Source organism: Azolla caroliniana, unplaced genomic scaffold, assembly GCF_043228905.1.
Source record: "Azolla caroliniana isolate FFs.n. ecotype wild unplaced genomic scaffold, voAzoCaro1.0.p SCAF_16, whole genome shotgun sequence".
Lineage (NCBI taxonomy): Eukaryota > Viridiplantae > Streptophyta > Polypodiopsida > Salviniales > Salviniaceae > Azolla > Azolla caroliniana.
In genome coordinates, this window is record NW_028230451.1 from 2,214,431 (window position 1) to 2,229,546 (window position 15,116).

Sequence of the window (15,116 nt, forward strand, 5' to 3'; positions counted from 1 at the left end):
AAGAGGAGAATTTTATAAGAGGCCCTAGGTAGTGAGTGGATTAATACATTGTTGTGAATTGTCCAAGTAGGAGACTATCATTTAGGTAGACAATAGACTGAGTTAGGTGATGTGATGTTGAAGGGATCACTAATCAAATGGATGCATGAGACTGTAATGAATGCTCACAAGAGTTCAAATATGCAACAAGTATGGAACTCTTCATATATAAGATGAAGCTACTTCATAATCAAATTTAATTATGTGATTAGTATGAATAGAGCACTTGACGAGGAGTGTTGGGCATGAAAAAGCACCAACAACCATGTACATGTGAATGAATATGAAGAGGTGTGGATTCATCACGACAGATGGGATAACCTTTCATGTTAATCACCATTGCATCCATTTAGTTGTATATGCACTTACTCACTAAAGAGCATGCAAGACACGTCTCTCTTTGCAATAAACCTTTATGGTAATCACGATAAGGGCTTTGCATAATATTGCCACAAACAAATTGTGTTAAAGCACAGTCTAGAGTTATGTCCTCACACTTAACTAATTACATGGAAGTAATTCAATGGAACTAATCATAGGCTTTAATTGTGAGTCCATTACGACATACATTGGTTTATGAGAGGATACATGTGTTACCACAAAAAGGGAGGGACAACCAAATATATGGACAAGTAGGAGGAGAGACGATGAAAAAAAGGAATAATATCTCATATGTAAAATTTTATAACTAATGGAAGGAGTTTTTTTTTGGAAAAAAAAAGGAATAAGAAGAAAAGAGAAATTTATGGTTTGGAAAGGGTCATGATTGTCATGATTCATAATAAAGTAACAAACCTATTAGAGTGATAACACTATTAGAATTTCGAGACATTAACTTGATATACACTTCAAGAAATATCAACATTCATAATAAGTTTTTGTGGTAATATAGATGTTGGTCAAAGCAATTACTTATTGTTTTATGTTTGTGATGTTAAATGCTCACATTAGGAGAGAAGTTATGAACATGTTGATGCAAAGATATGACACACATATAATGTTCCTCATACAATTATCACTAAGTTTTGGTAGAAAATCAGGAAACAACAACACGCTAGGCGAATTACCACGTTCTAATGGCTATTAATACATAGGTCACTACCGGTTCGAGTGTGACAACGTGGGAACCTTAGCTTTCCTAATTGTGCAACGTGCCCAAATGCACAAAATCAATCCAACACGCTCTATGGAATGACCCAGAGACCTATCAAATATGGTGGGGGGGTTGGCCGCCAACTACAATTATGCCAAGTGCAAGGCACAATCAAGTGGGGAATTGTATGTTGGTTATCACAACAGGCCCAATTGACAAGTACGAACATTAGTAGGAGAGGATGACTCTAGTGACAAAAGCACAAGAGATTTCTATTTTCACCATCAACAATATCCACTCAACTCCTATTAATGCCAAAGCTCAAGTTGTGTTGGAATTGGTCGGCCCAATAACCTTTTGGATTCTATGGAAACATCGGTGTAGATGAGGCTTCCCCAACCAAACCATACATCAAGCAATATTAATGCAGAAAATATGGAGTGAAGTTGTAGCCACTCTAAAGAGCCAATACAATGGCCTCATGAGCGGATCCGATAGAGTTGAAAGACAACGATTAGCTTTCATCCAACAATGGTCGTCTTCGCCTTTTCTCAAGTCAGTGGGCATTCACATAAGATGAAATTATCTCGTCCCTACAGGGATTTGTATATAAAACTCTCATCTGTAAAAATTTATAACTAATGGAATGAGTTTTTTTTTGGACAAAAAAAAGTTATGAACATGTAGTCAATCAATATTGATTGATGGTTTATTTAAATCATTGATATATTGAATTTTGCAACAACATTTCATGATAATAAAATAGTTGGCTTGAGTCATTAAATGATGTCTTTATAAAATTCTATCCACCATATATGTATAATCCTTGCATTAACGAGACACATTATCAATGTATATAGTCCATCATAACCAAAGCAAAACTCAGTTGATTGATAGTTCACATAATTTTCATTTGAAGTTAAAAAACCAAATAGATGGAGGTGTTCAACATGAAACAAGAAAAAGGTGCACTAAATATTTCCATCATAAAAGTTGTCCTTTAATACTATCCAACTAAGAAAGCGGTAGTATAAAATTAGTGGTTTCCACTATTGAATGTAGATGGTTTCCATGATGCATGCACAAACTATTACACGAGACTAATTTTAACAATGAAAAATGATATGACAGTGAAAATAATAATACTTATTTTCCTATCGCTATAAAATAGAAATTGTGGATTTAAGAAAGATAACATTATACAAGAAATTTGTGATTGTTCATGAGATTGCTTAGATATTGATCAACATTCTTTCCACAAGCTTGAGGAATGACAACAATTCTATAATTACAAAGTAATAAATACCCGTTATATATAATAATGTGAATTTGAAAAATAGTGGAACCTTTGCAATAATCGTAACCATGTGCTCTTTCTAAACTTTTTATAATTAAGGTGGTTTGGAGCCAACTTGATATTTTTGACAATTAAGTCCTTTGGTCATTGCAATAAAATGACGGGGTTATTAGCTTTGCGTGGAACGTGATATAAAATTTATTGATACTCTTATAAGCATGCAATAAAACAAGGAAAAATTAATGCTCATTTTAGTACAAGTATGGTGGCACATGAAAATAATGATGCGAAGATCATTCATTAAAGGTCATGCACTATCTTTCAATGATGATGTACAAAAAACAATCTCCAACAGAGAATGACATTATATGAGTGGGCAATTATTAAGATTCGTACAAAAGCATAACAATCTTGGATACAAGTTTACATATTTTGTTACCTGACACATTTGAAAGGAAATAGGTTAAGTCATAAGAGTACTAGTGTAATGATTAGACACGTCTCAAAAAGCAACATAATTGCCTTGCCAAAGTGGCCACCTCCACATATTCCACGAGTTTTATAACATCAAGCTCAAGTTATATGTCAAGTTATTGGGGCTCATAATCAGGGCTAAACATTTGTGAAACCCTTTAATGTGGAACTATGTGCGAGTTGAGCATCTACCTTATGGGGAAAATTATCCCATTTTTTTATCGAGTTGCTTGAGCTACATGGTTGTATATAAAGCATTCTCATTCTAAAGAACATGATTTATGTAGTTATATCAAATCCTATGTATAGACTTCGAAGATGACCAAATGATTTGTTATATCACCACGTTTGATAAGTTTCATGAGAAAAGTAGTGAGAAAAATGTAAACAACTAATGGAAATGCAAACATGTTTCATTCCCATTCGAATACACATTGTATAAACAAGGAAAGTTACAAAAGATCGATCGCTCATATTAGCACACACATGAGGACAAAAAACTAACAAATGCACAAAAGAAACAACAACATCAACTTATGACGTGACCACGTGCACGATAGAGACAATGGCAACGATGTTGATACCCATTATGACTAAGATAGAAACAAACAATGTTAGGTTGATGCCCACCATAGTGGTAACAAATTACAAAGTTCATGGTTAGACAAAAGGTGTTGAGAGAAGAGAAAAGAAGTAAATGTATGTTGGGATGAAAAGGAACTTTGTAAAGGTCCCGACCCCCCAAAAAAGAAATTCATTCCTCGACAAAAGAGCAACCAATTTTGATACCACATTGACGACTTTGTAACTTATTCGCCATAACATGACAATGACTCGCCTCCTAATCATACATTATACAAGTAATCCACTTTTGTGCCCTCGTTGATTTATTCCTAAGTTTTCATACATGGGGGTTGTACTTCAATCCCTAATCTTTGGTACGCATGTGTTTGTCATGTTTGGACTACCATAATTGTCATGTTGGGATTTCAATTCAAATTGATATACATATCGTCCATTTTACGATGTATGCATGTTGTTTTCCATAAATACATTTAAGAGAATCTTAAACATTAATCACTTTGGAACTCATGATCAAATCACTTGGAAGAGGCCAATTTGCTTGGTGAAAGGAATATTTAAGTTAGCAAAATCTATGAACTGCCCATCACTTACTTGTCATCAACATGTAAATATTATATATTGCTAAATGAGGCATGAACTTCATGTTCATAAGCAAGACAATATGGTGTGTTGAAGCATAAATCATTGCCACCATGTACCGTAGTTTAGACTTGGGGATATATAAGATAAACTATCAAGCATTGAGTTTGATTTGAGATGCCAATAACCATATTGTCCAAAAATATGGCTTGCAATTTGCCGGAGCTTTTGTCACAAAACAATAGATGGACCTACTCATAATCTTTGATTCAATTGCAAATGTTGAATCCAATTTAATTGCAAGGGAACCACTCAAAGTAAACATATGTACATCATGTGGTTGTTTTGTACATACTAACAATATGATGTACTGTCGTTATCTATTGTGTTCCTACTACCTAGCGACAAACTAATTGGGGTGCAACAAATTTTGAAATGAGGGAGAATTTCAACTTCAAGTATAAGAAACATGTGTTTGTTTTTGTAATCATAGCATAAAAAGCAATCTAATTTACACACATACTTCCTTTTGTTTGTGCATGTGCCATTCAATGCCCCTTGCCATGCTTATTGCCCCTATAATCTACCAACAATTGACTGAATCACTGAAATAATTGAATGTATTGCACTTGTAATCATTACAAACATGTAAATAACACAAACATGACCGCCACGTGGGAGAACATACAGTAACCCTTCTTCTTTTTGTACTAAATAAACACTAATGTCTTTGATATGTTCATGTTTTTCAACGCATTTCATTATTTTTCATGACCAATATATTAGTTTTTTATTTGTTCCTCGATCGCCGCTTTGTATCTAGGAGTGTTTCAAAGCTCTTTGCACCTCTAAATGTACTTCAAATACTACTTTATATGACCATCTATTACCATAATCAAGGCTATCAACCTTGACTCATAGAACACCTCACCTAATTGAGCATCATTTTGTTTTTTTATAGCGTGTTAATATCTCATCTTCATTCTATGAGCAACCATAAATTCTTCTATCAAGGGACGAGCTCACTTGATAGACGTGGGAGATTCAACTTAATATTATGTTGATCTTATGGGAGGATTTAATATGGCAATTGTGTGAACATGTGATGTTCATTCAATCTACTATTCATGTATGTGATTATAATTGATCGTGAAATAAATGGCACTTTAAGGTAAGTTCATTGCAAATGTCAACCCGGAATGTTGGTCCCAATATAAAGCAAGAATGCCTATTGATCGTATCCAACCTTATCTCATTACCAATATGAGTAGTAATGCTCGTAGAGCCCTTACACTACTTCACACTTTATCTCACAAGTTAGGTATTGAAGTTGCATCATGGTATCAAAATGTAACGAATTTGAAGACATGCAAAGTATGCAATGAAGGCATGGTAGAGGATGAATGTCACTTACTCTTCACATGCTCGACATATAGTGCAATTTGTTCAAGGTATGATGACATAATAAGAGGGAGTGATAACTTAAGTGCCATACTTAAGACACCACGGAGAAGGTTGAGCTCATATGTGTATGCTTTATTCACACATAGAGACTTTGTGCGTCAATGTATGAATACCCCTTCTTAGGAAGGAGACACATATCGAGAACACATGTATACTCCGGTCGCATAGGTCAAATTTGGCCTCTTTATGGGCGATAAAAATTCTAATTCTTCTTCTTCAACTTTGTGTTCGATGAAGGCAAATATCGGACACCCAGATCACTCACATTTGTTTTCTTCTTAATCGACAAGGAATGATAGAAAAGAAGAAGGGGGTGTGTGATGACTTATGTATGACCTTTTACTTCACAAGTGAGATGGGAATTGAACTCTGAGAATTTGAAAGCATGAAGTGACTCTTTTGTGTGTGTTAAGGAAGTGCTGGGAAAGCAAAAGAAAAAGCATATGGGGGAATCTTTAGACTTAGAGAGAGCAAAAAGCAAGAAGCAAAAAAGAAGATAAAAGCAGAGGAGAGGAATGAAGAGAAGAGAAGAGAAAAGGAAAGACCCCACAATCCTGCCTGGCAATGCTAATGGGATATTTTACTTATCTATTTATTATTGTTGTGCATTACTGATTGATTGATTATTTAGTAGCATTTGTTTATTTATTTATGTATTTTTATTTTTTAGATTTCTAGACTATACTTATCTTCTTTCCCTTGTTTCTTACAAGCTCTCTTTCTCTCTGTTCCTCCCCTGTTCCTCTCTGTGTTAAGAACTAAATCAATTCCCCAGAATCTAATCTCCTATCCGATTCTCATTACCAAATCATCATTATTAGGTTGTCATCATGAGAGAGATCATAAGCATTCATATAGGTCAAGCTGGGATCCAAGTAGGGAATGCTTGCTGGGAGCTCTTCTGCCTCGAGCACGGAATCACTCCTGATGGCCTCATGCCAAGGTACCACCAACATACACACTCAATTTGTTTTTTGTTTTTTTTGTTTCGTTTGATTATTTATTGTTTAATCATCTTTCCTGATTCTCTTTAATCATTTGTTCTGCTTCTTTAATGTTTAAGATTCAAACTTAGTTTGTTTTCATGTACACATGGATTTATGTATGCATGCATGTATACGTTTGAGAGAGATTTATCTATCAATGATTATCTCAATTTAGATGTTTAGATAGATCAGGTAAGTATGTATGTGTGTATGAAAGAGATGGAAGTTTGGATATTTTTTGGTTACTTTTTGTTTCAAATTTGAATATGTTTTTGCGAAATTTGTTTGGTTTTCTTAATGTTTACGCTCAAATCTATTAAAGTTTCATGCTTGAGAGAATTACAATGTTTATCGTCCATGAGGATGCCACAATTGACCCGTGAGACTGGAATAAACATATACATCGTTTATGTACACTTCCTAAGAAAGGGAATTGCATTGCAGTAAAACATCTCAATGAGAGAAGTATCTACGCACACATCTGCTCAGCCTTCTAGGCTGTGCTTTGAGTATGATACCCAAGTTATTACTGTCACTTAATGAGTCACTATAATTTCCTTGAATTACATTATATGCTGAGATTATGAAATTTTTCCTCCAGTAATCCTTCATGTCTTGAACTGTTCCATGCAAATTTTGACAATCAGTGATCTGGCATATTCCCGAGAGAGAGAGAGAGAGAGAGAGAGAAAGAGAGAATACTTTGTGCATTTTTGGTATTTCTGTTCAATTCTGATGTTTGAGCTGAATTCATTCACACAAATTTGTTTTTGAGCTGAATTCATTCATTCAATATATAGTTCCAATGTTTCTGTTGTTTAAACTAGTTTTTGTTCAATTTTTAGATGGTTCAATTTAGAGTTTCTTTACCTGTGCTTGCCATGTTTTCGTGCATGTAATCTGCTGCATTATCTCTCACAAAGCCAAATCTGTTCTATTATGAGCAGGGCCAAATCTGCTTTGTTTCATCAATCTTGATGGAATATGTGTGTATGTGTATACAATATTATGTGATCAGGGCCGATCTAATTCTCCAATATCTCTCGGAATATACACATGTGCATTAGATGTGACCAAATTTGCTTGAAAATATATATTTGTGCATTAGATGTGACAAATGTGATCTGATTCTTGGTAACAAACATATACGCAAATGTTTTCTTTCTTTCACAATCTAATATTAAGTGGATTTGCTCAGTGACAAGTCAGTCGGGATTGCCGATGATGCATTCAACACATTCTTCAGTGAAACTGGGGCTGGGAAGCATGTTCCTAGAGCTATTTTTGTAGACCTAGAACCAACAGTCATCGACGAGGTTCGAACTGGATCTTATAGGCAACTCTTCCATCCAGAGCAACTCATCTCTGGCAAAGAAGACGCCGCCAATAACTTCGCTCGGGGTCATTATACAGGTGAGGCTAGACAACAGTGTATTCTTCTTCTTCTTCTTGCCAGAATGAAACGTCTATTTTTTCGTGTTTCTGGCATCCTCTTATACAAAATATTCATGACATGTTTATGTTTGTTTCAAGAATTTGATCTTATCTGATATCTCTTTACACTATTGACCTCACTTTAGACAAGCTTATGACATCTTTCTATATCATTTTTTCAGTCGGAAAAGAGGTTGTGGATCTATGCTTAGATCGAGTTAGAAAGCTATCGGATAACTGTACTGGTCTCCAAGGTTTCTTGGTGTTCAATGCTGTCGGAGGAGGAACTGGTTCTGGTCTTGGATCACTTTTATTGGAACGGCTGTCGGTTGATTATGGTAAAAAGTCCAAACTTGGATTCACCATCTATCCCTCTCCTCAGGTAACCACAGTAGTTGTTGTCACTGTCATCATTAATTCAGCACTAGAAGTAATTGTTGTTGCAATCGTTGCATTGCATATCCTTAGAATTCTAAGCAAAACTAAAACTAAATGCAAGCAAATTTTGTTAGGTGTTATCTCCTGTCATTTGTCTATTGTAACATCAGAAAAGTTTTTAACTTGTTGATTTGCTAGAATCCCAACAAAGATAAAACCAGAGTAGTTGTTGTCACTGTGGGTGCTGTCATCATTAATTCAGCTCTAGAAGTTAACTTATTTTGCAAGTGTTGCATTGCATATCCTTAGAATTCTAATCAAAACTAAAAACTAAATGCAAACAAATTTTGTAAATGTTATCTCCTGTCATTAGTCTAATGTAGCATCAGAAAAGTTCTTAACTTGTAGATCAATTAGAATTCCAACAAAGATAAACCTTACAAAATGTAAGAAACTTTTGGAAGTGTTACATCATTTATTCATCTATCATCATTTCAGCTTACCCTCCACAATAGCACAATGTTTCCCATTCTGAACATGTTATTGTTTTTTTTTTCCTTCAGGTTTCTACAGCCGTTGTTGAACCTTATAACAGCGTTCTATCCACACATTCATTGTTGGAACATACTGATGTGGCCGTGCTTCTGGATAATGAGGCGATATACGATATTTGTAGGAAGTCACTTGATATCGAGAGACCAACATATACAAATCTGAATAGATTGATTTCTCAAATAATATCATCCCTCACAACCTCACTGCGTTTTGATGGTGCTTTAAATGTGGACGTGACCGAGTTCCAGACAAATCTTGTGCCATATCCTCGTATACATTTCATGCTTTCTTCGTATGCACCAGTTATCTCAGCAGCAAAAGCTTATCATGAGCAACTCTCAGTACCGGAAATCACGAACTCGGTGTTCGAGCCTGCCAGTATGATGGCAAAATGTGACCCCCGGCATGGTAAATACATGGCATGTTGCTTGATGTACCGAGGAGATGTTGTCCCAAAAGACGTTAATGCTGCGGTAGCAACCATTAAGACAAAGCGGACCGTGCAATTTGTGGATTGGTGAGGATCAATCCCTATGATATATATTGCTTGAGTTCATGGATTGTGGTCTCTGGATTAAGCTTACTACATAAAATATGTGATTTTAGTTTTAAGTTTTTATTTTGTTGGTTGAACACCATAAATTGTGTTTTTTGTAAATCATTGTTAATGTCTTTTTTGTTGATTGAACTACATGACATGTAAATTTTTTATTTGGGTCGTTTGGTCATTCAGGTGTCCAACGGGGTTCAAATGTGGAATTAACTACCAACCACCTTCGGTGGTACCCGGGGGTGATCTAGCCAAAGTTCAACGTGCTGTATGCATGATAAGCAACAACACAGCAGTTGCTGAGGTCTTCTCAAGGATCGACCATAAGTTTGACCTAATGTATTCAAAGCGTGCGTTTGTGCACTGGTATGTGGGCGAAGGGATGGAGGAAGGAGAGTTTTCGGAGGCCCGTGAGGACCTTGCGGCGTTAGAAAAAGATTATGAGGAAGTTGCTATGGAGGGAGATGATGACAATAACGATGAAGACTATTGAGAAAAAATATCGATGCAGACAAGGAATAATGTTGTTTCTGGTGGTGTATATGAATGTTTTGTACCAATCAACTTATTTGTTCATCTATCAAAACAATGTTGTATAATGTCAAGACAATCTTATTCATGGTAAGAAGGTCTCTTTGTTTTTAGGATTTAGCTTTTCATGCTCTTTATTCAAGCTAGTGCATTGTTTATTGGAAGCGATAAGAGGTAATATTTTCTCATGATGGTGTATATGAATGTTTTGTGCCGACCGATGTACCAATCAATCAACTTCTAAAATAAGCCAGCAGCCAAAACAAACATTCACAATACAAAACCTTCTCCCCTCCATTTTTTTTTTTTGCTTCTTGTTGAAAGTATATCAAAATTTATTTCTCTAATATCCTAATATTCTCACTTCATTGTTTCACTAGATAAATAATAATATGTTATTTAAGAAAGGTCTATTTTGTAATAGATTTAACACTTGATATAAAAGTAAAAATTTGAAGTCTCCACTCCACACTTAATAGGAATTGCATCTTTCTAGCACTCTAGTCATATTACATTTACAATATGGCAAATATATACTATCATCATTATCAACATTTTGGCTCATGCTCAGGTTGGTGTGAGAATTCATAATCAAGGTGGACAAAAGCTCTTTCAATCTCCGGTAAGCATTCAAGCTTATTTTGTAAACTCTCACCTATGTCGTGTGCATCATGTAAAGGCATATTAGATGGCAAAACAATATCCACCTCGGTGAAGTAATATCCTCCAAACTTATAAGACTTTATTGTGTCAATGTGTTTAATTGCTTTATGGTGATTCCAACATAAATATGTAATTTTTTGCAAAAACTCGGGTGGAGCAGTCTCGCCAACTAGAGAAGCCACATTCTCAAGCACGGTTTGAGTCCAATTCCATATTGTGTAGAGTGCTAACTGAAAAAAAATATAACAAAACTAATATGGATTATATCCAAGCTAATATGTCAATATTTCCCTCTATATAAATCTTTCTCTCCATCTTCCTTTAAGATAAATCATTTGATCAATTATATTTTGAGAATGGGACGACCTCGTTAATTTGATAAGGAATTGTCTACATGTTAATAACAATAACAATATTATAATAACAGTAAGCTTATGACACGTGCATTGATCGTGTTTAAGCAAACATCAAATACTCTTGAAGTTGGTTGGCTATGAAGTTCATAGTGGTTATGAAAACAAATGTTTGAATGTTCGGATTATATTTGTGGAATACCTTTGACAACAACACCTCCACAATATCAAGTTGCAATTAGACAACTTTCTTATATTATTCAACAAAAATCCCTTATAAGTCAAGAAAAATGAAACACCTTTTTGAGCCGTAACAAAACTTGCACTCATGGATCCAAGATAATGACAATCAATTGCCATGAGATTCATTGTTTCTAGATATTTAAGAAAATAGTCGAAGCTAATGACGCCTTAGGCCTATGTATATCTAATAATGAGAATCATTTGTATCTAAAGTAAAAGAACCATTATTAAGGTCAATTTATAATAACGAAGCAATAAATGTGACTTGTGTGATTAGTAACATGCATCATTTCTCAGTCTAGGTTCAAGGAGAGCTACACTTTACAATTTCTTCTAAGAAATTCGTAAAAGTTTTGATAAGATTAGTAATTAATATGTCAACTCTAAGTGTGTCCTAATACATGATTGATGTCTAATAATATGGAGTTTACGTACAAGGGTTCTCCTTACATTCACGATCGGTATAAGGAATTAATGAATTTTAAAATTGTTGCTTAAAGGTTCTAAGCAAGTGGTCAAAATAAAACTTGACCTAACTCAATTCAACCATCACCTTATCCCTTTGCAATTTTCTTATGTGGTAAGAATTCTCTCTTCAATTATCTTCTCTCATAATCATAGAAATCGGATGTGAACCAAGCCATAAATAGGGAAAAATCTAAAATTACCCAAACGATCATAAGTTTTTCTCAAATGCCCTTCGCCCACCCTTAAAATGGAATTATATACATAGTATGATATTAAAGTGATTACATGATCAAATTGTATTAGTTATGCATATGTGATATGCAAGTGATTGTATGTCAATTAATTCTCTTGTTTCTCTACATGCAGAATTGACCATGGAGATTTGAGGGAATGAGGGGATTGAGAAATAGACAAAAAGTCAATGTATTTGACACTCTTTCCTTCATAAAAATCAAACAGGGTATCAATTAATGATGTGAATACCACCGTATGAAAAATAGGTTAATTGTATAAAAAAATTAGCTTGATAAGCCTTAATTAGTAGAACACATCATAAGCATTAGTTGGCACATACCAATATGGCTCCGGTTGGATCAATCCACCAAAAGAACCTTTCAGCTAAGATGGTTGTTACTAAGCCAATGGAGTTTGTGATGACATCGAAGAAATGATCTTTAGCATAGGCTTGCACAATTTCGTTTTTCAATGTTTTGCACAATAGCACTAAGATGATTTTATGAAGATGGCGAAGACCATCACCCCAATCACCCAGAATTTGTTTTGTCCTTCTAAATCTATGTGACTACTCTGCTCTCAAAAGAACAAGATGGAATTGAAATTTTGATATGAAAGGTTAATAATGATGAAATTCAACCAACCTTTAGTTACCTTAGAGATTAGTTGTCGTATTGATTCAATTAGTATTTGCATCCCCAGTGTCGCCATTATTGATGCAAAGACTAGTATACCCTAGAGCATAAAAAAGGAAACGTCACATTTTTTTTTCCCAAAAAAACACTACTTCCCATTAGTTAGCAAAAGAAGTACATCAAAGATCAGCCATAATCAAAACAGCATAATCCCCACCCTACTATTTACAACAAAAGTATTAACAAACGTCACATATTAACAAACATCACGGTAACAAGATATGAAGTTTTATGTATTCCTTGTGTTTTGAAATTAAAGACAAACTAATATAAAACCTTTAAAACACTTGGTGTACCACTTTCTCCAAATATTTTAGGAAGTGCATGCCTTAGTTCTATCTCAATCATATCATCAAAATACTTTATTGAATATGATTAGTTCCAAGTCCCAGAATTTGAGAAAAAAAAACGTGATACAAAAGAAACATAGAATGGATTACCACAGGTTGCATTCGATTCTTGTCAATAGGATAATGTTATGGGTTTGGACGCCTCATCTTATAAGATGTATACCATAAAATGAAGCCCGAAAGTAGGTCTAATAAAGAGTCTAATGTTGACGCTATTATTGCCAAAGAGACACTTTTTATTGAAACAAAAATCTTCATAGCCAACAAAACCATATTTGCGTAATTTGAAATACGGATTGCAAACAATTCTCTTTTGCTTGTATCGTCCTTTGGTAATTGTTTGACGGCCTATGTTATCACACAAATTCATTCTTGATAGTAATTAGTGAGAAGCATCTTAAAAGCTCTTGTTGTTATTATTACTATTATTTAAAATATAACATTTTGAACCTACTTGAGGACTTGTTTCATGCATCCCATCCAAGCCAATCATTTCTTGAAAAATCTCATTTTGCTTATTGTAGTAGTTGATAATCTTTGTGTTTTTACCTATATTTTCACTATTTTAGTTTAATAACTACAAAGTCATGGAGCCATAATAAGGGGAAGTTGGTTTACCTTGGCAAATGGGGTTCAAGCAGTAAGACCCCATGACAAGATCTATTGAATCACGTGCATTTGTTTGTGACCCATCACCAACAAGAAATTCAGATGCTCGAATCCTCCTGTCTTTACTTTGTTCGCCAGAATAATGTTCACATTTTTGTTTGTCGCTAACATCCATTTTGAACACAACATGTCTTCCTTTGCATTCAGTTGGGTTCACGAAGACAATCGTTTCTTAAAACAAGCTAAGGTAAAAAAATATACACAAAGATTAATGTACCATTATGAAAGCTAACCTATGATGACATCTCTCTACACATATATATCAATGGACGAACTTTCTATAGGAAATCCAATTTGAAAAGTAGTTTCATGGAAGAAAGATTCAATAGAGATGTAGACCTAGATCTTAAAGTAAGTTCGAATAACCTTTACATTAAAATATGAAAAGAACAACCAATCAATATCAATAACATTTCATTCCTTGTATCTCTTTGAGTAATGTGGTTTGATTTGTGAAAGTAACAATATCACGACAAAGTAATACTCCAACACTAGTGAGTGACACAAATTTACGGAGCCCAATATTTCTCCAAATGATGCTTAGTGGTAAAGCCTAAGTGATCCATGATGGACACTTCTTTATGTTTGTATTTGGTATCTTTTTTTATCGTATTAGTATTGTCAATCAAATGATTCACTTGTTGATACCCATAATGAATGGTGTTATTCTTTGTGGATAAATACAATGATAATTTTTAGCTTGCTTGATTATTCCTGTTCCAATCCATCAATGCATACAAAATATACACAATACATACATACATAACCAAATACATAAAGAGAAAATAATATCCTCTTTCAAAATTTTATGTTATTATTTGTTCATATCCTAAATGTGAAGTTAGACGCCTTTGTATTCATTTCGGTTTCTAGTGCATGTAGAACTTGTGTCATGTCACTTTTCCCATATAGATTCTCCGTAATATATACATTCATTAATATATCAAAATTATGACATTCAATACAAACACCATATTTGTTCACCTTGTGCCTTTCAACTTGGATATTAGGTTGGTCCAATGTAAATTCTAGAATATGTTGGGGAACTTCAAAAATCTAAATGAAGAGTGCATCTAGCCTTAATTTTGAATACACTAGATACAATGGACGTACCATGTTGATGATAGAACCCTTTACTCTATATCTTAGAGGCATAACCAATCGCCCTTGAACCTATTGGCAATGACATATGTAAAACTCGCTCTTATTTGTATACTATTGATGCTCAGAAATACATATTGTAAGTTGTACTCAACGTCTCTTCCCAATAGCTATTTATATAATGCCTAACATTTTTTTGTTTGGCTAGTAGCATATATTGCAAACAAAGCACATGTAGTCCATGTGTGGGTGAAAACCTTGGCAACCTAGCTCACCATTATGACGACGACAACCTCAAGCTGCAACTAGCGATACAATAAGTTTGCAACCGAATGCATCAAATCAATGGAAGAACCAACAATGGCACAAAATTGG

The 15,116-nt window shown here is 34.4% G+C and overlaps 1 protein-coding gene and 1 pseudogene across 2 annotated transcripts; one reads left to right on the forward strand and one right to left on the reverse strand.

Annotated features, from left to right (window-relative positions):
- The first annotated feature begins 6,200 nt into the window (after positions 1-6,200).
- Positions 6,201-10,081, forward strand: LOC147853543 (tubulin alpha-1 chain). The gene is made up of 5 exons (XM_087332651.1): positions 6,201-6,474; positions 7,716-7,930; positions 8,134-8,333; positions 8,893-9,401; positions 9,618-10,081. Exons 1-5 carry the CDS (start codon positions 6,362-6,364, stop codon positions 9,925-9,927), a joined length of 1,347 nt encoding a protein of 448 aa, XP_087188777.1. The 5' UTR covers positions 6,201-6,361; the 3' UTR covers positions 9,928-10,081.
- Positions 10,082-10,360: 279 nt separating this feature from the next.
- Positions 10,361-13,915, reverse strand: LOC147853544 (metal tolerance protein 5-like; annotated as a pseudogene). The gene is made up of 6 exons (XR_015531225.1): positions 13,590-13,915; positions 13,426-13,520; positions 13,062-13,319; positions 12,581-12,661; positions 12,267-12,499; positions 10,361-10,858 (listed from the first exon to the last, which is right to left on the reverse strand). The product of XR_015531225.1 is annotated as a metal tolerance protein 5-like (transcript).
- Positions 13,916-15,116: the final 1,201 nt, after the last annotated feature.